This window comes from Diorhabda carinulata, chromosome 7 (genome assembly GCF_026250575.1).
Source record: "Diorhabda carinulata isolate Delta chromosome 7, icDioCari1.1, whole genome shotgun sequence".
Lineage (NCBI taxonomy): Eukaryota > Metazoa > Arthropoda > Insecta > Coleoptera > Chrysomelidae > Diorhabda > Diorhabda carinulata.
Window position 1 is genome coordinate 13,963,659 of NC_079466.1, and position 24,905 is coordinate 13,988,563.

General features: G+C 31.8%; 2 protein-coding genes across 2 annotated transcripts in view; both read left to right on the forward strand.

Annotated features, from left to right (window-relative positions):
• The window catches only part of LOC130896821 (uncharacterized), a 193,308-nt gene that overhangs the window by 167,762 nt on the left and 641 nt on the right, over positions 1-24,905 (forward strand). Inside the window, exons 5-12 of the mRNA XM_057805150.1 lie at positions 1,680-1,824; positions 9,260-9,401; positions 10,578-10,764; positions 18,972-19,104; positions 19,415-19,565; positions 19,637-19,706; positions 21,795-22,056; positions 24,438-24,513. Coding sequence (XP_057661133.1) covers positions 1,680-1,824; positions 9,260-9,401; positions 10,578-10,764; positions 18,972-19,104; positions 19,415-19,565; positions 19,637-19,706; positions 21,795-22,056; positions 24,438-24,513 — 1,166 coding nt within the window. The remainder of the gene's footprint in view (positions 1-1,679; positions 1,825-9,259; positions 9,402-10,577; positions 10,765-18,971; positions 19,105-19,414; positions 19,566-19,636; positions 19,707-21,794; positions 22,057-24,437; positions 24,514-24,905) is intronic.
• Positions 11,292-13,893, forward strand: LOC130896829 (uncharacterized). The gene is made up of 2 exons (XM_057805163.1): positions 11,292-12,059; positions 13,067-13,893. The coding sequence occupies exons 1-2, from the start codon at positions 11,452-11,454 to the stop codon at positions 13,644-13,646; spliced, it is 1,188 nt and encodes a 395-aa protein (XP_057661146.1). The 5' UTR covers positions 11,292-11,451; the 3' UTR covers positions 13,647-13,893.

Here is a 24,905-nt window from a genome sequence, read left to right on the forward strand (position 1 = left end):
ATTTTGGGATTTTCAATTAAAAAAAAGACGTACAGCACTTTTAATTACAAAAATATTATAACAAACTTCTGGCAAACACAAAATTTGTGATAAAAAAAAAGAGTAGATTTTTTTTATCCAAAGAGAATTCGCAGTTAGTCAGTAGTTATAGGAGAACGGTTCCTATACTAGTACGACCCACTGAAACCACAAAAATCCTGGATCTCATCTTGGACCCACGATAACTGTCCACAAAATGGCTGTTTGCTGAATTCAATCATCGTTATGTGATCTTTGTGATCTTTGAGGTCGCTTACCAGTTGGATAACCTCTCACAAAGGTGACAGCAAATTATACCCTGACAGATTCTCGCTTACCTCACACGTTTACTATGAAGGTGATTTCAAGGATTATAAATCTATAGTTTGAACAACGTATATTGCCCGAAATGATCAGTGTATTAATAAAAAAACTGATTTGAAATAACCTCAGTGTAATCTATGCATATCTTATTTTGGTAAAACAAATTCTATGGAATTATCAATGTCATGAAAAATCAACTGAACTTACCTAACCTATAAAATTCAACTTCTTTTATAACGACGTAACCTATGAAAATTTAATGTTTTTCATAATCCAACCAATGAAAATTAACAACTATTTCAATAGCAACCAGAATCAATAAGCTTAATATTTCTATGTCAATTTGAATATTGATTTTTGAATCCAAAGAATTTATTAATTTGTTCCGAAAAAAAACCAAAATCCCAGACGCCACAGTTTTCAATTAATTAATTCTGGTTATTTCTAATATTGTTTTACTTTTATAGATATTGTATTTTGGCCATAACTTCAGCTCCAAGCTATCCTATTTTTCTTGATCTTTATTATTGTTTTTTTATTGCTGTTCAATTCTTGTAACAAACTCAAACCGTCTCAGTTGCGTTTCAATTGTGTTGAGTTTGAAGACACCACGTTGTTTAGTATTTGATTGGCGGCCATCAATAGTAAACGTTTTCATTTCATTAGCACAACCAATAAACAGCTGAACTAGATTTTCCTCTAGGTGGAAATGAGACTCCTTCGTAATCAACAGTAAAATTTTGGGTGAAAGAGTTTAAACGAGGCGTTACCACCTGCGAAGACCAGCATCGCAGTGGTCGACCAAATGAGAAGACGACTCCAGAGATGCTGGAAAAATCAAAAGGGAGAACCGGATCCAAAGAAGACAAAGACCGTTCCATCTGCAGGCAAGGTCATGGCGTCGGTTTTTTTGGGAAGCGCGTGATATAATTTTCATTTACTATCTTGAAAAAGAAAAAAACTATTTACGGAAAATATTATGTGAACTCATGGCAACGTTTGAGCCAAGAAATCAAGTGGAAACCGTCGTATTTGGCTAAGAAGAAAGCGGTTCTAGCACTGACCAATATCGTTTCACCTTCTATCTGCTTCATTTATTTCATCTATTTCTTAAGGGTTGTTTTGTGTTTCTTCTCCTTTATGTTAACACTGAACACACATACTACCACTACAACAAGGCCAAAGTTGTTTTGTGAATCAATGCAGTTCTTAATCAATGACGTATATTATGCCAAAGTTTGGTCAAAACTTTTTCTATCGCCAGAATATTTTAGTTTCGTCGCTCTATTCCGCCCTTTTTGCCAGATTTATCATTTTTTATTTTTATTCTATTTCAGGAGGAAAGACCTTTTGGACCGGCTCCTGATGTAACTAGACGAATGGGATCAACAACTGTATTGGGGAAAGCTGTACCTCCAGGATCTCCTCCCTACTATCGTTCCACGTCGGCGGCGAGCAGCAGCTCTAATTCCGGTTCTTCTAGTAAGTAAAAGTTTAATTAGAACTTCGTCGATATCTCGAAAGGTGATTTAAGTACACGTGAATTCATGTAAAATATCAAATAATCTTTTAAATCTAACGAAACCGACGCGAAACCACGAAAAGTTCGTAGTGAAATATTTCGATGATGTTCAGTAAACATTCGAAACTAAAACTAACAGTTGTTGTAAATGTTGGAAAGTAGTTTAGTGACTCTCAACTCTCCATGGGAAGTTAATAATTCACAACTCCTAAGCTGTAAAGTGTGTGTATGTTGTCTCATGATGTACGCGATTTCTATGTTACATAGTTTTCAGTTTTCCTATCTTCTCGTGGACTAACCGTGTTTAAGAGACCTTTAGATAATTTGCAAATAACGATTAATGGCTTATTCCAGTGGAACCGCCATTTGTATTCAAGAACTTGGAAGATTAATAATTTTCTAGGAAGATTTTGAATATAATTAACGAACTATTTATTTAATTTAATACTTCGCGCTCGGTTATGAGAGCGTTTTGAATTTTAATTAGTATTTCAACAAGTTTAGGTAGATCATATCAGGCAAACAGACGCCAGAAATTGTTATAAACGCAAAGAAAATATAGAAGATGTGAAACCATTTTATTTAGAAATGAAAAAAACGCAAGGTTATGTCGTTTGTCGTTTGTCGTTTGTCGTGTGTCGTGTGTCGTTTGTCGTGTGTCGTTTGTCGTTTGTCGTTTGTCGTTTGTCGTTTGTCGTTTGTCGTTTGTCGTTTGTCGTTTGTCGTTTGTTATTTGTCATATGTCATTTGTCAGTTTATTTGAAGGTTATTGGGGCTATTTCACTCATAATTAATTGATTATGAGCCTTTTTTCTGCGATTTGTAGTAAAAATAAACAGCAATATACATGAACTTATCCTTCAATATAGATTTTTGTAAAAAAAAATGGTTCTATAAGCTCAGTTCTGTTCAATTTGATCCCTCTTACACTGAGAGTAATAAGATAGTAGATTGTATAAGCATTATGGAACCTTCAGTAAGATAAATCGCTTAGAAACGATGCTAGAAATAAAGCAAATTGCTTAATCGAAGAATTTGAAGATTTTGATTTCTCAGTATCGTTGACTGATCACGCTCTATAGCTATAGAGCCAGGCAAACACCTTGTAGTTACCTTGTATAATATTTACGTTCATTAACAATAAGGTGGTTGAAACGTTTATTAAAAATTATTTTCATTTAAGGGAACTTTTTTATGAAGGATGGATATTAAAAACTCACCTCGTTAAAAAGTGTTATTAACTTTGATCAAAGGTAGTTATAAATTACGTGATTAACTTAATAGAAGCAAGCGCTTGTTGAATCAGAAAAACAGCGGGACATATTTACTAAAATATACAAAGTATGTTAATAAAACGTATTTCCATAAAACAAATTTATACTTTTATGATTCCGAGTGTAACAGTATATAAAAAGTACATAGTTACATCTAGAAAAAGCCTGATGACTTTAAAATAAAAACGTGAAAAGATTTTATTTTGTAAACACTTATTCAGCATTTATTTTAATATAGATAGAAATTGCCATGAAATTATTTAGTTTAATCGATGAATTAAGTTAATTTATTCAATATTGTGAATGTAATAAATAAAGTTTTTAAATAATTGTTTTCGGGAGTTGAATCCTTAATTTAGAAACCTTTTTTTACGTTAAGAAAACGATGACATTACGAGATAAAAGTTTGCAGCGTTGTCAGGTTGTATTTTTTCCTTCTATTCTCTAGTTCTATGCATGACAGTTATTGGTTTCACTACTTAACCTAACTTTTTATTTATTTTTTACCTAAACAGTTAAGTAAATGATAAAATACTATTAAATTACAAAAATTCCTGTAGAACGGTTTAAAACAAACGTAAATACTTTTGTAGAAGTTTTTTTTTTTAATATTTGTAATTTACTAAATAAAGTTTTTAAATAATTGTTTTCGGGAGTTGAATCCTTAATTTAGAAACCTTTTTTTACGTTAAGAAAACGATGACATTACGAGATAAAAGTTTGCAGCGTTGTCAGGTTGTATTTTTTCCTTCTATTCTCTAGTTCTATGCATGACAGTTATTGGTTTCACTACTTAACCTAACTTTTTATTTATTTTTTACCTAAACAGTTAAGTAAATAATAAAATACTATTAAATTACAAAAATTCCTGTAGAACGGTTTAAAACAAACGAAAATACTTTTGATAAAGTTTTTTTTTTAATATTTGTAATTTACTAAATAAAGTTTTTAAATAATTGTTTTCGGGAGTTGAATCCTTAATTTAGAAACCTTTTTTTACGTTAAGAAAACGATGACATTACGAGATAAAAGTTTGCAGCGTTGTCAGGTTGTATTTTTTCCTTCTCTTCTCTAAGTTCTATGCGTGACAGTTATTGGTTTCATTACTTAACCTAACTTTTTATTTATTTTCTACCTAGACAGTTAAGTAGATGATAAAATACTATTAAATCACAAAAATTCCTATAGAACGGCTTAAAACAAACGTAAATACTTTTGATGAAGTTTTTTTTTTAATATTTGTAATTTACTAAATAAAGTTTTGAAATAATTGTTTTCGGGAGTTAAATACTTAATTTATAAACCTTTTTTTACGTTAAGAAAACTATGACATCACGAAATAAAAGTTTGCAGCGTTGTCACGTTGTATTTTTTCCTTCTCTTCTCTAAGTTCTATGCGTGACAGTTATTGGTTTCATTACTTAACCTAACTTTTTATTTATTTTCTACCTAGACAGTTAAGTAGATGATAAAATACTATTAAATCACAAAAATTCCTATAGAACGGTTTAAAACAAACGTAAATACTTTTGATGAAGTTTTTTTTTTAATATTTGTAATTTACTAAATAAAGTTTTGAAATAATTGTTTTCGGGAGTTAAATACTTAATTTATAAACCTATTTTTACGTTAAGAAAACTATGACATCACGAAATAAAAGTTTGCAGCGTTGTCACGTTGTATTTTTTCCTTCTCTTCTCTAAGTTCTATGCGTGACAGTTATTGGTTTCATTACTTAACCTAACTTTTTATTTATTTTCTACCTAGACAGTTAAGTAGATGATAAAATACTATTAAATCACAAAAATTCCTATAGAACGGTTTAAAACAAACGTAAATACTTTTGTAGAAGTTTTTTTTTTAATATTTGTAATTTACTAAATAAAGTTTTGAAATAATTGTTTTCGGGAGCTAAATACTTAATTTATAAACCTTTTTTTACGTTAAGAAAACTATGACATCACGAAATAAAAGTTTGCAGCGTTGTCACGTTGTATTTTTTCCTTCTCTTCTCTAAGTTCTATGCGTGACAGTTATTGGTTTCATTACTTAACCTAACTTTTTATTTATTTTCTACCTAGACAGTTAAGTAGATGATAAAATACTATTAAATCACAAAAATTCCTATAGAACGGTTTAAAACAAACGTAAATACTTTTGATGAAGTTTTTTTTTTAATATTTGTAATTTACTAAATAAAGTTTTGAAATAATTGTTTTCGGGAGTTAAATACTTAATTTATAAACCTATTTTTACGTTAAGAAAACTATGACATCACGAAATAAAAGTTTGCAGCGTTGTCACGTTGTATTTTTTCCTTCTCTTCTCTAAGTTCTATGCGTGACAGTTATTGGTTTCATTACTTAACCTAACTTTTTATTTATTTTCTACCTAGACAGTTAAGTAGATGATAAAATACTATTAAATCACAAAAATTCCTATAGAACGGTTTAAAACAAACGTAAATACTTTTGTAGAAGTTTTTTTTTTAATATTTGTAATTTACTAAATAAAGTTTTGAAATAATTGTTTTCGGGAGCTAAATACTTAATTTATAAACCTTTTTTTACGTTAAGAAAACTATGACATCACGAAATAAAAGTTTGCAGCGTTGTCACGTTGTATTTTTTCCTTCTCTTCTCTAAGTTCTATGCGTGACAGTTATTGGTTTCATTACTTAACCTAACTTTTTATTTATTTTCTACCTAGACAGTTAAGTAGATGATAAAATACTATTAAATCACAAAAATTCCTATAGAACGGTTTAAAACAAACGTAAATACTTTTGATGAAGTTTTTTTTTTAATATTTGTAATTTACTAAATAAAGTTTTGAAATAATTGTTTTCGGGAGTTAAATACTTAATTTATAAACCTATTTTTACGTTAAGAAAACTATGACATCACGAAATAAAAGTTTGCAGCGTTGTCAGGTTGTATTTTTTCCTTCTCTTCTCTAAGTTCTATGCGTGACAGTTATTGGTTTCATTACTTAACCTAACTTTTTATTTATTTTCTACCTAGACAGTTAAGTAGATGATAAAATACTATTAAATCACAAAAATTCCTATAGAACGGCTTAAAACAAACGTAAATACTTTTGATGAAGTTTTTTTTTTAATATTTGTAAATTACTAAATAAAGTTTTGAAATAATTGTTTTCGGGAGTTAAATACTTAATTTATAAACCTTTTTTTACGTTAAGAAAACTATGACATCACGAAATAAAAGTTTGCAGCGTTGTCACGTTGTATTTTTTCCTTCTCTTCTCTAAGTTCTATTCGTGACAGTTATTGGTTTCATTACTTAACCTAACTTTTTATTTATTTTCTACCTAGACAGTTAAGTAGATGATAAAATACTATTAAATCACAAAAATTCCTATAGAACGGTTTAAAACAAACTTACATACTTGATTTTGTGTATATCAAGCAACTGATTAGCAGATGGTGACACAATACATCTTTTAACTTGCAGTTTCCATCCCAACGTAGATACATTGAATACTCTACACAAAGTTAAGATGATGAATATTGTTGTGTGCTTGGTGTATCATAACTTACAGGGGAGATCAAATATCGGGATTGGAGGTAATTTTCCCCTATACTCAATTGCCGCGATGTAGAACGATTTCTTCTTATTATTTTCACTTTTTCCCTCTTTAGGACGTCAGAAATTTATTATCCATTAACCCGTTTCTTCGATTTTTTCCTATCCTGTGCTACTATCATCATTCGATTCATCAATTTCTCTTTGTTTGCTTATATCTACTATTTCTTCATTCCATCATTTTCTTGGTCTGAGCCTTCTCCTTCTTCCTCTAATGCTTGCTTTCCACAATCGTTTTGTTAATCTATCTTGTTCCATCCTTGTCAAATGTCCAAACCAATTCAAGTGTTACTTATTTATATTCTCTTCGTTTTATTATTTCTTATTTTATCCATCTCAATTTTTTCTTCTATTTTTCGTCTGTACGTGTCGAAACTGGAAGATTTTACCACTTTTTCTATTTGTTTTTTTTGTTATAAGTCTCAATTTGTTTCCATTTATCTTGTTTATCATCATTGCTTTTGCTTTTTTTTATGTTAATTTCCATTTGTGATTTTTCTATCTGTCCAAATTTTTGTTATATCTCTGTGGTTTCCTGCCTTCTAAGTCTATTGGGATCAACCTATGTTAGTTTGTACGTGTTTCGTCCTTTTCTTCAATTTTTAATAGTATGAACAATAATGGGCTCGGACTGACTCCTTGTTTTATCCTTTTTTCCATCATAATTCATGATAATCCATTCAGTTGGACTTCACCCTTTAACTCTTTCGCATACGTTTCTTCTGGTAGTTATTTTTGTTGGTATTTCTAGTTTGGATTGAGTCGAATGCTGCTCTCAGGTCTATGAACAAATCGTCAAACATGCAGGAGAGGAAGAAAGCGAAAATACAAATAAGGAAGATTATATTATATCTTCCTCGTAACATCTTTCTATTATATTTCTGAATATGAAAATATTTATTGTTTGTCTTCCTTTTCTTGTCCTATTCTTTTTCCTGTTTCTTGCCTATTTCTTCTCGAAATTAAACATAGTTTTCTTTCGTTCTCCTTTCTTGTGAATTCCCTTTTCATATTTATGGTATTATTTTTGACCCGTCCAGTCTTCTTCTTCCGAATATTCGACCATCTCTAGACTTATTCTATCTGCTCCGGTCGCTTTATTGATTTTGATTCTTCGTTTAGCATCTTTGACTTCTTCATAGTTTCCTTCCTCATTTGTACCATCGATTTCTTCCTCTCCCGTATGATGTATGTTTGACGATTTGAAATGTATATCTTCTAAATGGATCCATGATTCCCAAGACCGAGCTACAGGGTCCGTATACAAAGAGAATTCTACGATAAATCTAAATAACAAGTTATATGAAAAGTTTTTCATTTATAAAAAAAGTATTTTTGATTGGCGCGTATCTGCGAAGCACCCTGTAGAATTCACAATATTTTTCACGTAAGTAACTCACAATTTTTGTTAATAATTTTTTTTTGATACCGTTGTCATACTAAAAACTCGTCACGTATATCACAAAACCCTTTTCAAAATCCACTAACTAGAAGTCACTCACAAGGGAGTTGAATTAGGGATGAAATTGGTCCGTCGTTGGATATAAATAAAAAATTCATTCTATTAGTAACGTTTTTTTTTGTCATAATTGAGATGCAGTATCAATTAGATTAAGCGTTTTTTTATATTTTGATATCTTACGAATTAGAGAATTTTTTGTATGAAATCAAACTTCTAGTTTTACAAAAGTAGCGATATCGCTAAAACTAATCGGATACTATAGTTTATGTTTATGTACAAGAAAACCTAATTTCAAATGCAAAGTTTAGTACTTAATAATATAAACCAGAGATAATAAAAAAAGGTTTGGACAGGCTAAAAAACACTGAGTTCCAAGATTACATAGCCGTATCGCAAGATAGATGTTTCATTTCAATTCCAACAATCTCTTTCCAACACATTTCCCCGCAGATACGATTATAGTTTTTCCATTTAGTATCTAGCGATGATTAGTTAAAGAAAATTAGAAAAAAGCCGCGTAAACGATAAAAATTTGCCTCTTTAACATTATTATTTAATTTTTTTAATTTATTGACAAAAATTTACGGAAAATTGTTGATGATACGGTGAAATTTTCCGGAGAGAAATGTATACGATCTTCCTTGGTGAGGATTTTCTCTAAACTTCACCAAATTTCATAACTTATGTTTAGCAAATGATTGGATCGATCTTTCTGAAGATAATGACTCGGACTTTTTCGATAAAACTATCAGGTGCTTCAATACAGCATTTCCTCTCGCCCTCGTAACACTAATCATCAGAAAAAATCATGGTGTACGAAAAAAACTCGTTTTTTAGTCTTCTATGAATGATTCGAAAATCAAAACGTTTTCATCAAACGTTGACCTCGACCATAAAATTTCCGCAAGTCGTGATAATCTTTTTTTCTTCATTCCTTTTAAAAGAATCCCTGTCATTCTCTTCCTTTCGCGCGGGAGTCTCCTTAAGATGAAGGAAATTGCAGAAGAAAAAGTTATATACAGTTTTTATTATTTATTTTCATTTCTTACAGGAGTGATAGACATGAACAGCCGTCATTGGTGGTTGATAGGTACTGTGCTGTTAATAGCAACAGTGGCAGGCGTCGGTGTACCCATTGCGTTAAAAATTAGTTCAAGTGCCTCTTTTGAAGAACGACTCGAATTCGCCACTAGGTAATATTGCTTGAATTTATGAAACTATATAAATCACGCAATAACTACATATGTATACGCCTACAATAACTTTATATATCGATTTATGAATATATATTATATAAAATATACTCAATATACAAACAGTTATTTTCAAACCTAAAAATATATAAATCAAGTCCCATCTCTACATATCTTTATATAAACATAATTTTCAGTTTCCTTAGATTCCTTAGAATTATTATCAATTAGAAATGAAGATAACATGAGAAATTTTCAATGATACCACTCCATAAAGCAAATCTTCCTAAATTAAAAATAAATCTCCATGAAAACTAAAAGTTTTCAAATAACATATATATAAATAGTGGAGAACGTTACTTGGTATATAACTTATAAAAATATAAGATAGCTCCCATCTCTATATTTACCCCGATATATAATTTTTGACAGTTTCCTATGATTCATGTTCGTATGCTAAAATCAATATAGATGGCGCGGAAAACATCTTTTTAGATATATTCAAGAAACTAATTTTAAATAAATTATCAACTAATATTATTATAAATAATTAAGTAAATTTTGAATAACTAAAATATATGGAATATAAGACAATTTTTTATTTATCTTAACTTATATATAGAAATTTTAATTTTTTATCTTTGTCATATTAATGAAAGTAGGTCATCAATTAAGCCAATATAGTAGCTCAATAAAAAGTGTACACAAAAAAGAAATTGTTTGAGCAGATAAAAATTAACAAACTAAATCCCGTAGATTTATCGATAAAAACATCGAAAAGTTATATAAGCAAATCCATTGTCATTAATCACTTGTTTCTACTACGTTTAAAAATAAATTTATTGTTAGAGAAACTGAATTGAATTGGCAATTGTTTAAATTCCATGATCCGATTTCCTGAAAAGTTTGAAACGTTCACAATTTCAGTGAATGTTTTGGAATTAAAAGTTTTGTATTTTATACTAATAGTTGCATTCAACTTTTTAAAAATATCTCTTCTACAATTATGTCGTTAACACTTGCATGGAACCGAACAATTATTTTTATTATTTTCACAAACTTTTTTAGCGACAATTGCGTTTCATTCTGTTTTAATAAATATTTGTATTTAACGCTTTCACGAATTAGGAAATTGATTGTGAAAAAATATACTAAAATTTGTAATGTGATTTGCAGATTACTGCAGGAAGTGCCTCTCATAGACGGACATAACGATCTACCATGGAACATTAGAAAATTTCTTCACAATAAATTAAAAAACTTTAAATTCAACGAGGATTTAAGGAATATATCTCCCTGGTCGAATAGTGCATGGAGTCATACGGATTTAGTGAGACTAGAACAAGGACATGTTGCTGCCCAGGTAAGATTCATCTTTTATCTCAAGAATCACACAAGACACATTTCATAAAGCCCGCCTTTTTTCAACGTCAAATATTGTATAAACCATAGATGAATAATCGTAAATCCTAATTAATTAATAATATTAATATACGTATTGATAGTAAAAGCTTATAGTGAATAAAATCAATACCCACCAAAATATTTTCCTTTTAATTTCATTTTTTATCTGTTTTCTTTTAATTTTCTTATTGCTTTTTAAAGCGCTATCTGTTAATTATTAGAGGAAGCTTATAGTGGGGAAATAATTTTTAATACGTAATAAAAGGAATTATAATAATTTTTATCATAACTAAATATGATTTTATATATAAATATCAGGTTTACTTTCAAATAAACTATTTAGTTGAAATCTTTCATATTAATTTTAATAAATTCATAGCTTATGGTTAAATTTCATAGATGTCGCTCAAATTGAATGTCAAATATTGATCTATCCATCTAAATAAAGAAACTGCAGCCATGCGCTCTACAATTTGGTTATTGATCACTAGATGGCAAAATAAGTTGTAGGCTGTATGTTATTTATAAAAAGGATTTTAACTATATAGTTGAGTGTTTTTGATGAACGTTTTTTATCTCATGATATTATATTTTGTACTATCTCGTAATATTTTTGTATGATAGAAAAATGTATGAGTGAACGCGCATGCGAATTGCAATCAGTTCTAAAAAATATCCCATTTGTTGCTCTACGTGTTGTATGTTGCCAGTTCGTGATATGTCAAATTTTGTATGCCAAAGTACTTTCCATATGATAGGTATTTTGAAAAATGAGATGGAATTTAAAAATGAGTTTGCAACAAATCGAATTTTCAAGGAAATATTAAATGGAAATTATCCAGCTCAGCTCGTGAACAAAATGAATATGAGAGTTTTAGAAAGGTTCGTAGTGCGTCTTGTAGAGTATACATCTTCTTGGGCGGGCGCGAAAACACAATCAACACAAAGTAATAATGTGTCAACATCAAACTGGTGGTCTCTGGTTGAGGATTTACAAGTGGAAAAGAAACAGAACAAAAAAGAGTTTCGACATAATTTGAAAAAAATTCTAGTTTATTGTAGTGAATTTTTCCAATCGTATAACAATCAATGGCTTCCTGATTCACCTCCTTGGATTAACGACGAAAACTTCGATATCATTTTTGCTAGGAAAAGGAAAAAAGAATATCCATGTGAAGTGCCTCCAGCCAAAAAACGAAAGAAACTATTGTCTCTGGTCGAAAAAGATGAAGAACCCTTAGTTAATTCAAAAAAGTAAGTAAAAAATTCTTTTAATAAGTACGTATTATATTTTGTTTATAAAATTTGAAAAATTAGTTTTTTACCTCATTTTTTTCACAATAATAACAAGCGATAAGATATTTTGGTATTCATTTCATTCTTAATAAAAAGTTTTGATGAGTTTGTTGATTGTACTTTTATGATAGTGAAATATGATTCTTGAATATTCAACATAACATAAAATGGTTATCAGCGGAAAATTAATTCAGTTTCACAAGCTCTATCATATTTAATAGAATTAATTGACAGTTTCAATGAAGTAAGAAGCATCTTAAATCTTTTATTGGGTTAAACTTATTTGATAATTTTTTAGATTTATGACAAATAATTCTAGTTATTCAATTGAATTTTTGGAATCAATTATTATTTCTTTGAAATATATTATATTTTTATTTTTTCTGTCTGCCTTTCTTGTTTTTTTTAAGTTCTTGCCTCAGGTTTTCTTTAATTTTTTTCACATCTAAGACCATTTTAAAGTTTTCCTCTTTCATATGTCGTCAATTTACTTACTTTAGACTTTGATACCTATAATTTCTTTGAAATACATTATACTTTTGTTTTTGTCTGTCTGTCTTTCTTGTTTTTTTTTAAAGTTCTTGCTTCAGGTTTTCTTTAATTTTTTTACATCAAAGACCATTTTCAGGTTTTCCTCTTTCATATATCTTCAATTTACTTACTTTAGACTTTGAGGCCTATAATTTCTTTGAAATACATTATGTTTTTATGAATTTTGGAATCATTTTGTTTTAAATTTAAGTAGGGTCACATTTTGAATATATATGTATCATGTCTAATTTTCTCAAGCTGGTTTTTATGACATTTTAGTTGCAATAGCAGAATTACTGTTCTAACTGGTCACTTTGTACAATAATTCTGATATATCTGAGAAATATGAGTTTATTATTCATCTGTTGTTAAAGAACTCGCTTTTACAAATTGGCGAACTTTTTCATTTTAGTATCTTCTATTTAATGTTTTAGGTACTCCCCATCATCAACCCAATCAACAGAACCTCTTTCTCAAACAGAATTCTTGGGTATATTAAAGTTAGGTATAAACAATAACGAGATACCAAAACCTTTTATATCAAGTTTCATAAGACCTAATCGCCTTTCGAATTGTCCGCACATTCCTTTCTCTTCAGATATAGGACAGTTGATGATAAAAAAGGAAAATGTTACTGTATCCAGTTATGTTAAAGAAAGAAAATTAGATCGATTGGAATGGTATTTGAATAAAGACTGTTCCTCAATAACTGATTCGAACTACAAATTGGCTTACGTGCCTAATAAGACTACAGCCAATGAACATTTTTATAATTTTCCTGTTAAAAGATATCATAAATATCGAGATGTACAATTTCAAATTTTTATTCATAGTTTATGTAAACCGCTTACAGTTTTATTAAGAAACGAAGACTTACCTAGTTTAAAGAAGCAATATGATAAATATAAAGTGAGCATATTTTTACCAACATTATTGGATAAACAAATAAGGAAATGTACCAGAACCAGAAGGAAGGTGATAACAAAAGAAGTGATTAGTAAAAGTGTGATTTGAAGCAAAATGGATGATGGGAGATATTGATATTCAATAAAAATATCGAAAGAGATGATTTGGTGAATAAAGAGAACCAAACTGTTTAGTTTGAATTAATGTACAAAAATAGATCTGATCATTCTCGTATTTATTATTAATGATATTTTGTTAGATTTATTGATATAATTACTGTACTGTTAAATATTTATAACTTATACGATATCATACATTTCAAATTGTTGTCCTAAATAAACTTATTGACAAATAATTGTATTCAATTCATACCAATCCATTTTTACCTTTTCAGTTTTAAGGATCAATGGAATTTAGTCATTAAAAGGATCCATGTTTCCATAGCTTCCTTTCCTAAGACTTCAGGTTTACTTATTTCTTTCTTTTCCTTTCACTTTCTTTGTTCTTTTCCTGTATATTCACTTTTACGTGACACCTAATTCCTTTATTTACCACCTTCTTCTTTTACCTTTCTCTGCCATATTTTCTTGTTTTTTAATTTTCTTAGTTGATATATTTTTTATCAAATCAACACAGGTATTCTTTTTCTTTAATTTTCAGTCCTATTCATTACATTCAAAACTGTTTTCATGTTTTCCTTACTTATGGTTTCAGTTTAACTTGTCAACTTATTTCTTGGTTTTTGATTCTACTTCTTTCATTCTTCTATGTCTTCCTTCTTTGTTTTTTAATGTTCTTGATCAATATATTCTCATCATAGTCTGAACCATTTCAGCTTTTCTTCAATTTTTCTTCATTCTCAATACTGTTTCAAAGTTTTCCTTTTTCGTAGTGCTCTTGTTATCTTAGTCCTTTGCTAATCCTCTACTTCTTTTTTTCTTGTCTGTCTCCCTTTTTTCTTTTTTAATGTTATTGTTAAAATATTTCATTAAGGGTCGAAACTTCACCGATAGATAACATCGGTTCGGTATTATAACGCATTTGCAATCATCCGTTGGCCAACCGGACCTGTGTGCTAAAAAATTTACGTTGGCTGCACTGAGAGTTCGGTTTTAACCAATCAAGTCCGAGTAAACTGACATTTGTCGGATGGACTGTCTCAGTCAAATGTTAGAGTTTGAAGTTTCATCTTGTAGTTTCAATATTATACAAATTTGAAAAGATGAATTGCAAAGGAAAAATATTAATCAGAGTATCAGATAAATGACGACATCGTTCAAATGATTTAATTAATTCAAAATAATATATAAGTTGTGTTCATCAAACGCAAGCCAAAGTAAACAAAAATTGAGGTTAGAAAGTACCTTTCAACTCTCGGTTGACAATTCAAATCGAACTTTGGTTACGTTTGAACCTACAATTAATGGTCAACTACTCGTTCGACCCATGGCTAACGTTTATAACACATCAATTATGCCCTATTCTCGTAACCCAACTAATCCTTCTTAGCTTTTCTTTTTGATTTTATATTTAATTTTATCCCTTTATTTCTAATTGTTGCATCAAAATAGATATCCGACTACAAGTAGAGTATGGTGTAAGTATATGAACTAGACATTTTTTGTATACAATATAAATAAATTTTTTATTATATTAACGCAGTTTTTCTAATCGATTTATTACATTAATCGTCTACATCTTTATAGGCCAGGAGCCAGCGGCAAAAAACGTTAAAACTGTAGATTTTTGTTAATCAACGTCGATTTTTGTGAAAATTTCGATTCCAGCTCTACTTACCCCCTTATTATTCAAAATTTACCCTGTGCCGAATGGTGCTTTTTATTTTTTAGGTGTGAAAACTTTCCCTTATCGTAAAAAATTTAAAAATCTTCGATTTAAGCATGTATTTGAGTGAAATACAGTTTAAATGAATTATTCGTAGATCTGTTGATATTCTTAAACAAGTTTATGATTAATCGGAGTCATGCAACCCCTCTAGAAACCATCCTCTAAGGGTAGTAATATTGAAAGCTTTTTTTAAAGACACTTATTATAATATCGATTTTCATGAAAAAAATGAAATCTTCCCTGTGCCGAACCGAGATTTTTATTTTTTGGGGGGTAAAATAACCTTTATTGCAAAAAAATTCAAAATCTCAGATTTTAAGCATATTTCGATTAAAATGAAGTTTAAATGTGTTACTCGTAAATCTGTTGACATTCTCAAACACGTTTATGATCAATCAGATTATTGCAACCCCTTCAAATCATCCCCTAATCATATGAAAAGCTACAAAATAATCTTAACGATTCTTTTATAATTAAAAATTATTCAAGTGTGTATTTATATTGAATATTTCGTCAATATTATTAAGAATTGTTGCCTTTTAGATATTTCAACCCTTATGGAACCCACCTTCAATGACCAGAAATTTCACAAAAATAATAAAAATATTTTTAAAATTGATAAAATTGTTTATTCCCAAAATGATGGTAGATAGAAGGTTATAAATACCAATTTTCAAGAAAATCGACCTTTATTATCAATTGCACGCGAAATCGACTAGTACCTGGCCCATGTTTTCATCGTATGCGTTTCTTATATATTTATTGATAATTGTTTTCTCATTTCTGCTTCTCCCTGTATAACTTTCGTTTGTTTATTTATTCTAACTCTTGTATCAAAAATTTTTGTAAATAAATGATTGATTATTTTAATATAAGCCCTAATAACTTGATAAATCTACGAATCATCAGTTTCTGTAAACTATTTGTTTTTTTTTCTAATATAATCTTTTTTATAACTTTCATAGTTCTTTTTGTTTTTGTAAATCAAATTATTGAGTTTCTCCACTTGAACACTTGAAGGTTATGTATCATCAATAACATTTATATTCGAGAAAAACCGAAAAATATTAATATCTAAATGAAAATATCAGTTAACACATCAATCAATCAAATATTCTTGCGGTATGATACGACACGATTCGCAGCTATCGAATACTATTAATTGATTTCAATATTAAATTATTTTTTGCGTGAAACTAGAGATGGGAATTGACATAGGAAATCAATATTATAGTTACTTGAGATTGTATATTCAATGAATAATTTCTGTTTGAGATTAAATACATTCCACGGCAAAGAAAACTGATAAACTTCCGAAAAACGCCGAGAGGAATTGGTGCCACGAAAAAGGATAGAAAAATAGAAATATAAAAATAAAAAATTAATCGAAAATGAACGAAACATTGGATTATTTAATAACTACTTACATGTTTGAAAGTATTCCTTTTAATTTTTAATCCAAACATTAAACCACAGAAAATTTTTTAAACTTGCAATGTTTTATTTACCACTAATTCCATGGAGGGTAGAGGTAAGGAGTACCATCACATATGGGAGCTTAGCTAAAAAACTAGACGGTAGACGGTGAATTATAATTCAAAATTTGACCAGAATGGCGCTCCTGTCATACGAGATATCATATGTTCGTTCGGTTCAGTCTTCCGTCCGTCTTACTTGAATGACTTCTCTCAAATCGAGTGAAGTATGCAGTTAAAAAATTTTAAATGACTAGAGTCGTTAATTCAATATTAGTAAACAAAATTTAAACTATTCACATAGTACAAAATAATTTTGTAAATATAACCTAGAAAAGCTACTTTTAGATAACGCTGAATGTTAATTAATTATTGTGAATTTCTAGAAAGAAAGTGTCAATTGTCACTTCTTTCTTTCTCTATCCTTATTCTTGAATTTCTAGCGCTTTATTTGAAATTTACACTGATGCGATAGTAGCGCCTCCCTAACGTAAAGAATTTAATGGACACTTTCTGTAGCACGTACAGAATGGCGGATATTTCTGCTCCTACTTACCTGCGCACGAAATGACCGCGATTTTCGACCTTGTGAATTCGCGGGAATTTCAAAAATTTTTTAAATTTCATTGGCGTTTTTCGGAAGTTCAGCCGAAAAAAAACATTTTGTATTGTTCTTATCGAAAGATAATTTTTTAAAAATTTGTTTTTTGTGGATATTCTGGTTATTACTTTATATAGTATCTAAAAATCCATTGAACTAATCTCTTTAGGATTAGTAAACAATCAGATAAAACTCAGATTTAATTCATTTGACCTATTCTAAACTCTAAGTAGCTTTTCAAACATTTAAACATCTTTCATTTATTTTTAACCCTTTTCTGGGATTAATAGACATGTTTTTTTTATTTTGATCCAAAATAATGGTTCTTTCAACTTTTGACATAACCTGAGCTGATGCTTTGGCCAGAGAAGGCTGATGCTTACGGTACATTTCCGAAACGCTTGGGGTAGCGAAGTCTACAATTCACGATGCACCCCTACGTCTCCGGGAGACTGTTGACTACGATAGGAGGGCCGTCAGTGGGCGACCAAGGGCAACAAGGGCAGAAGACAATCGATTTATTATCAGTATTGAGAGAGAGCGACATTTAACGGCTCACAGTCTAATAGAGCCCGAAATCGTATCAAGACGACTCGTGACAACTTCGGGAAAGATAGAAAAAGGCGATTATTTACCAATCAACATGTTTGATTCACGGATGAGTCTCGATTTGGTTTATACCACTCAGACGATCGAGACAGAGTATAGGGACGACCGAGGAAGCGATTTACTCAATATATCATTCGTGAATAACGTCCTTTTGAAAGAAGATCAGTTATGGTTTGGGGTGGAATTGATTTCCATAAATAATGGAACTCTGACTGCTCGGAGATACATCGCGGAAGTCCTCCTAGAGGCTGTGATCCCATTTGCTCCATATCAGTTTAATGCAGAATAATTCTCGTCCACGTACCACCAGAATTGTTACCGAATGGACTGGCCTGCACTATATCCCGATATGAATCCCATAGAGAATTTGTGGGATAATCTAGAGAGGCGTGTTAGACGTCTTCATCCTCCTCCTAGTGACTTAAATCAGCTCCAAATTGTTCTTGGAGAATTTCTTCGATGCCTGACAGGGCTAGAGCCAGTCAATTCTTACGATAAATTAACAAAATTATAAGATCAAATCTTTTTTGCTGTCGTGTTTATTTATAGAATTTACAGAATTTTTTATGTTTTTTTTTTGTATTGAACACACTCTTAAGGTCCCTTTCACACCAAACGAATCCGAAACGGCGGAAACTGTTGCTGTGATGGTTGTTGATTCAAGACTGACCGGACGAGGAATCTGACAGGTTGAATCAAATGCGACCTCGAATCAAACCTGATTGAACCAGATTCGTCCGGTCTGAAGGCGGGAAAAGAGTCGCTTCACATTTAAACGGAGCGCTCGAAGCGAAGATTCAACTTGATTCGGAGTGATTCTGATTGATTCGGATTAGTTTGGTGTGAACTACTGTCAAAACAACATGTGGGCTTCGATAAGTTATATAAATTCCATTCTAGTTTTGGGCTGCATACGTACCGTGCGATTCACAATTCAAAGACGCCGTGCAACTAACCTTCGAACAAATCGACGTCATCAGGAGATTCACCGAACATTATCAACCGAGACTGACTTTATGTACATCTTCTGAAGGTAAGATATCTTAATTTGTGTGAGGTTAGGTTAGGTTAGGTTAGTGTGTACGAGTCATTGATAAACTACTTTTAGAAGTGTCCCTGTAACTTATTGTAGAGCTGGTCTCTTGTGATATAAGTTATTAGTTATCAGTTATTGAGAGATGTAGGGGTGGCTCCCATTTCTTAAAATAATATACAATGTGTATCCGGAAATAAAAATTATGTCAACAATCTCTTTTTGTTGTTTGTTTTTTCTTTATTTCTAGCAAGTCCTTTTTGTTCAAACAATCTGAATAAATTTTTTGAATTTGCGGAATTTGTTTCAGATATTAAAAGTGCCTATAAACGAAGGCAACTTTGCTCTTTGATAGGCGTAGAAGGAGGTCATTCATTGGCCGGTAGTTTAGCTGTATTAAGGACACTTTATCACGTAGGTGTTAGATATTTGACCCTCACCTCTACTTGTAACACACCTTGGTAAGTGAATAACCACAAGATGATTTCGGGGTTCGATTCTATTAGTTTCTTTATTTCGTCCTTATTTTTAGGGCTGATTGCTCGCATGCCGATTTACCTGGTAAAAAACCCGAACATGGGGGCTTAACAAATTTTGGAAAGGTAACTATAATTATAATTCATTCAATATTTATTTAACGTAAAAGAATTAGAAAAAATTGATTTCTTTGAAATGTTTGTAAATTTCGTAAACTTTATTTAATTTTAATTTCATTTTTTTGTCTTTTCTTTATTCAATATTCAGCATTTGTTTCACTTAAGATGATAAAAAATTATATTTTCAATGAAAATTTTTCAAAAAATAGTGTCTTTGTTCTGCTAAAGATTTTTTAGCTTCATCAAAAAGTGCTAAGTAACTTTCACTCAAGTTTTAAATTTACAAATACAACTTTGAAGCAAAAAATTCATCATATCTATTTAATTTTACTGAAATTAACTTCGCTTGTTGTATTAAGTGCAGTAAATCGAGTTTATTCATCGATGTAATCTCCTTCAAGAGTAATAAATTCATTCCAACGCTCCTATAACTTCTCGATGCCGTGCTTATAAAAGGATTTGACTTTTGCCTCAGAATAGGCTTCAATTTGTTACCGGCGAGCATTTTTTTGGGATTAGCGAATAGCTAGTAGTCACTGGGATCTAGATCTGGACAATACGCTGGATGAGAAAGTTGCCATCGACTTGTGAATCGGTGCATTGTCTTGGTGGAAACAGTGGTTTTTTCATCGACATATGAGGCCGTTTTTACTTGATTTTTACATTCAAACTATTCAACAACTCTATGTAGTATTCTCTATTCCCTTTTGGAAATAATCGATCAATAATATTCAACGCATCCCAAAATACTGAAGCCATAACCTTCCCAGCTGACTGTTGTGCCTTTGAAGCAACAAATTCATCATATCTATTTAATTTTACTGAAATTAACTTCGCTTGTTGTATTAAGTGCAGTAAATCGAGTTTATTCATCGATGTAATCTCCTTCAAGAGTAATAAATTCATTCCAACGCTCCTATAACTTCTCGATGCCGTGCTTATAAAAGGATTTGACTTTTGCCCCAGAATAGGCTTCAATTTGTTACCGGCGAGCATTTTTTTGGGATTAGCGATTAGCTAGTAGTCACTGGGGGCTAGATCTGGACAATACGCTGGATGAGAAAGTTGCCATCGACTTGTGAATCGGTGCATTGTCTTGGTGGAAACAGTGGTTTTTTCATCGACATATGAGGCCGTTTTTACTTGATTTTTACATTCAAACTATTCAACAACTCTATGTAGTATTCTCTATTCCCTTTTGGAGATAATCGATCAATAATATTCAACGTATCCCAAAATACTGAAGCCATAACCTTTCCAGCTGACTGTTGTGCCTTTGGACACTTCGGACGTGGTTTACCGGTTGCAGTCCAGTCAGATGATGATCGTCTTGATTCCGAAATGAAGTGATGGATCCATGTTACGTCCATTATCTCATATCGATGTAAAAAATCTGATTTATTACGTGTAATTATCAACACGTGGTTGCTTTTGATCGACTGTGAGTAAACGCCGTACCCACTTCGAAAAAATCTTTCTCATGGTGAAATGTTCATGCATAATTGTAAACAAACTACCTTCTGATATCTTTGCAGCCTCAGCTATCTCACGCTATTTTAATTTACGATTAGATATAACCAATTTGTGGACTTTTTAGATTGTTTCTGAAGTGATCAACTCAATTGGTGGACCAGAACCTTCACCAACAACGACCACGTTTAAAATCAGCAAACCGAAAACAAATGGTTCTATTCGATGTAGCCGAGCTCGGATAATACTTTTGAAGCCATGAGCTTGTACAGTATTTTTTTTCATCAAGAAACAATGATACATGAAATAGTTTTGAAAATAACAGAAGTAACTTCACTTAAATGGCTGTCACTTTTTTCTTACTAATCGAATCGTCATGAAATTTTACGCATAGTTTTTTGAAAACTGGTACTTCATAAACGTCGTATGGATTTGACAATAGCAGCGCCATCTGTGTTTCAATCGCACGACTTATTGAGTGATGTCTTACCTCTACTATAACCTCAACAACTTAAGCCAGCAAATTTGAAAGTGTTTCGACGTTCCAAAAATATCGACCCTCTTCATTTCCCCTACTTAAAAACATTGCAATAAACGAAATTGTCGTTTTCTCTTTGTTCTCAGAGTGTGGTAAAAGAAATGAATCGACTTGGGATGATAGTGGATCTTTCTCACGTATCTGTTAATACTATGAGGGATGCTTTAGAAGTTTCCAAAGCTCCAGTCATATTTAGTCATTCATCCGCTCACGCTTTGTGTAATTCTACCCGCAACGTTCCCGACGATACGCTAAGAAAATTGGCTTTAAACAAAGGCGTCATCATGGTCAATTTCTACTCACTTTTTTTAACTTGTAAAGAAGTATCTACAATATCAGACGCTGTCGGTAAGTCGCGAAATTTTCAATCTTATAATAAAGAAGAATTAATTTCCATTTCAATAAAATATAATATCAAGATGTTTATTCATAGTTTATATAAATAGAAAATGGTGAAGTCTAGGTTATGTCTGAGCTTTGAATGCGCGTTGATCTCGCGTACCACAAGCTGCTAACTGCTCGAACGCGTTAGGTCTCGCTTTTCGTGAACGAGACTGAATCCTCTTTATGAAATTTGACTCTTGATGAAAAAGAACCTCGAAGGAAATAATATCCTTCAAGTACTGGCGGCAGGACGAAGTTTTATCTCCAAATCAGTGACATCTGGCCGTTGACGACTTGATCACGAACTTAAACGATGCAGGTGTGTATACACGGGTTCATACTGATGACTTAGGTTTTTCCCCGTCCATAATAAGGTCCCTGCGACTAGTGGTACTTGTCCTAAAGGTTAAAGATTAACCCAAGGAAAACCGAGCTCCTTCTTTTTACCAGGAGACGCAACATGACACTGGGAGACGTACATTAAACTAACTGGAAGTAACTCTAGATACCAAACAGCTTTGGTACGAACACGTGGACTACAAAATAAAAAAAGGCCACTGAGACCTCTGGGTATGCAGAAGGGACTCCGGTTTCCTAATATCACAAGGTCCATGCGTACGGCCCTAATGGGTCTTCTAACGAAACAATTTGAAGCCAAGACGACAGCATAAAATTTGATATTCCTCCAAGATCTGCAGACTAGATCAACTGGACATGCGAAAATTTGAACGCAGGCTGCGGGTGATGATCCATAATTTCGATTGGCAATGACAGGGCTTGGCGGCACACATCACTGACTGTTGACTGAGAGGACTGTTGACTCTAAGCTCGCTATATCAACAAATGGAACTACCTGGTACAAATATGGCTACAGAATGAATGGTCTGCCTGGAGAATACCCAAAATAAGTGGATCTCTCTCGCTTGGAAAACATGCTACCATCTTCCAAACCGAGGTATTTGCTGCGATGAAATATGGACGCGAAATACTGAAGAACGCTGCTCAAGCTCTAACGGCCGAAATGGTGTGTACTAAAGTGCAAGGAAGTCCTACAAATGGTGAGTGATGGCTACAAGATCCGGTATGTTTGGGTGTCTGGTCACTCGAGCTACGACGAATCGGTCTTGCTCGCCAGAATGGGATCTGCAAATCCACCGATAGGTCCAGAAACTATTCATGTTGTAGCCAAGTGCTGCTATTACGTCTGCTTGCAAGACATGCTCTGCATAGCTAAGGTACACATAAAAGGGCCTTCTACATCCTATATCACACAATTGTTCCACGTTTCTACTCTATGGGCTTCACAGATGGCCCTGAGTGCTGCTGGTGGAGGAAGAAACAGCAGATCACGTCAACTGGAGCTGTCCTGGAGAGGTTCGAACACTTATGTTTACCCAAAGCGCCCGATCGGCTTTTCAAAAGACATCAGCTTTTGGTAGTTTCAAGTGTTTTACTCCTTTAAAGTTTTTTTTTATATTGCAAGCTCTACTGTGTTCGAAGCTTTATACACTGAAGCGTTTTCTTGCTCTAGATTTCTCTTCTATGTCGTCGAACAACACAATCAGTCTAGTTTTGTTTTTTGCTACCAGTGCGATGTCATCACCTGTATTGATCTTGGATGGGCCATTTAGTTGGTTGCTTATTTTAACTTGATCTTTTAATTCTTCCATAGACATCATTATCAAGTTTCGCAGCTTTCTAGCGACTTACAGGTCTTCAAATACCTCTGACAGATTCGATGTTGATGTGAACAGTATGTGGAGGTCGATGTCTTGTTAATTATAATTCTCTGATTTCAGTTCAATCGCCTATCAGTGGCTAGAACCTTGTAGAGCGTTAAGCGTTAATATTTAAGGCATTTGTATCATATTTCAACAACTCAGATGGTATATTATCATTTCCGAGTGCTCTGATGTTCTTTATTTGACTGATGGATCGTTGTATTCCACTGGAAGTAGCTGTATCTGCGAAAACCTGTTCATAGCCTCTGACTATCGATTCACTTTCTTCTCTATTAAGTAGATCTTAGAAATGCTGTGCCAATCTTTTTCATACTGCTTCTTCATCTGCGTTTCTGCACGTATTTATTCTATTTTCTTCTTTAAGTTCATCTATTTCTCTAATTTCGCCATCTTTTCTCTTTCCTCGTCGGTTTTTTTATCTTTCTACATGACTTCGATTTCTTCAGGTCATCAATTTGCTTCTCGCTTAATATTTTTGTTCAGTGGTCTTCGTCTTTGTCAAATCATTTTAGTTTTTTGTTATTGCGGGTAAAAATATTCAAAAAAACTTTCTTACTGACCTAAATATTCAAATTTTTACGCTAATCGAATAATTAATTACAGCTCATATAAATCATATTCGAGATATAGCTGGTGTAGATTGTGTTGGAATTGGAGCCGGATACGATGGCATTAATTAGTAAGTATACAAGGTGTAACGAAAAAAAAAACGTATCTATTTTGAAATCGACCTATTAACAATCTTCCAGTACAATTTTTTATATATACAAAGGTTGCTACTTAAGTTTTGTGATAGACAAATAAAAACAAATATTTATAATTGCGTTTGAAGTGATTGTCGAAGCATTTTCCATATCGGTTGATTTGCCACCAAAACATGTGATTTCAACGCATCCCTCGCTTTTTCAAGTGTAGAAAAACTTATAAGAAGAAACCATCGGGTGCCAAACAAAAACTGTACGGCGGATGACCTTTCAATTCGATGTTTTGACTGCTCAAAACTGTTTTTGTTTGAACTGATTGTTGTTTCCGTGATTTCCTCGAATACTTCTGGTAAAAAAATGCTGGTGT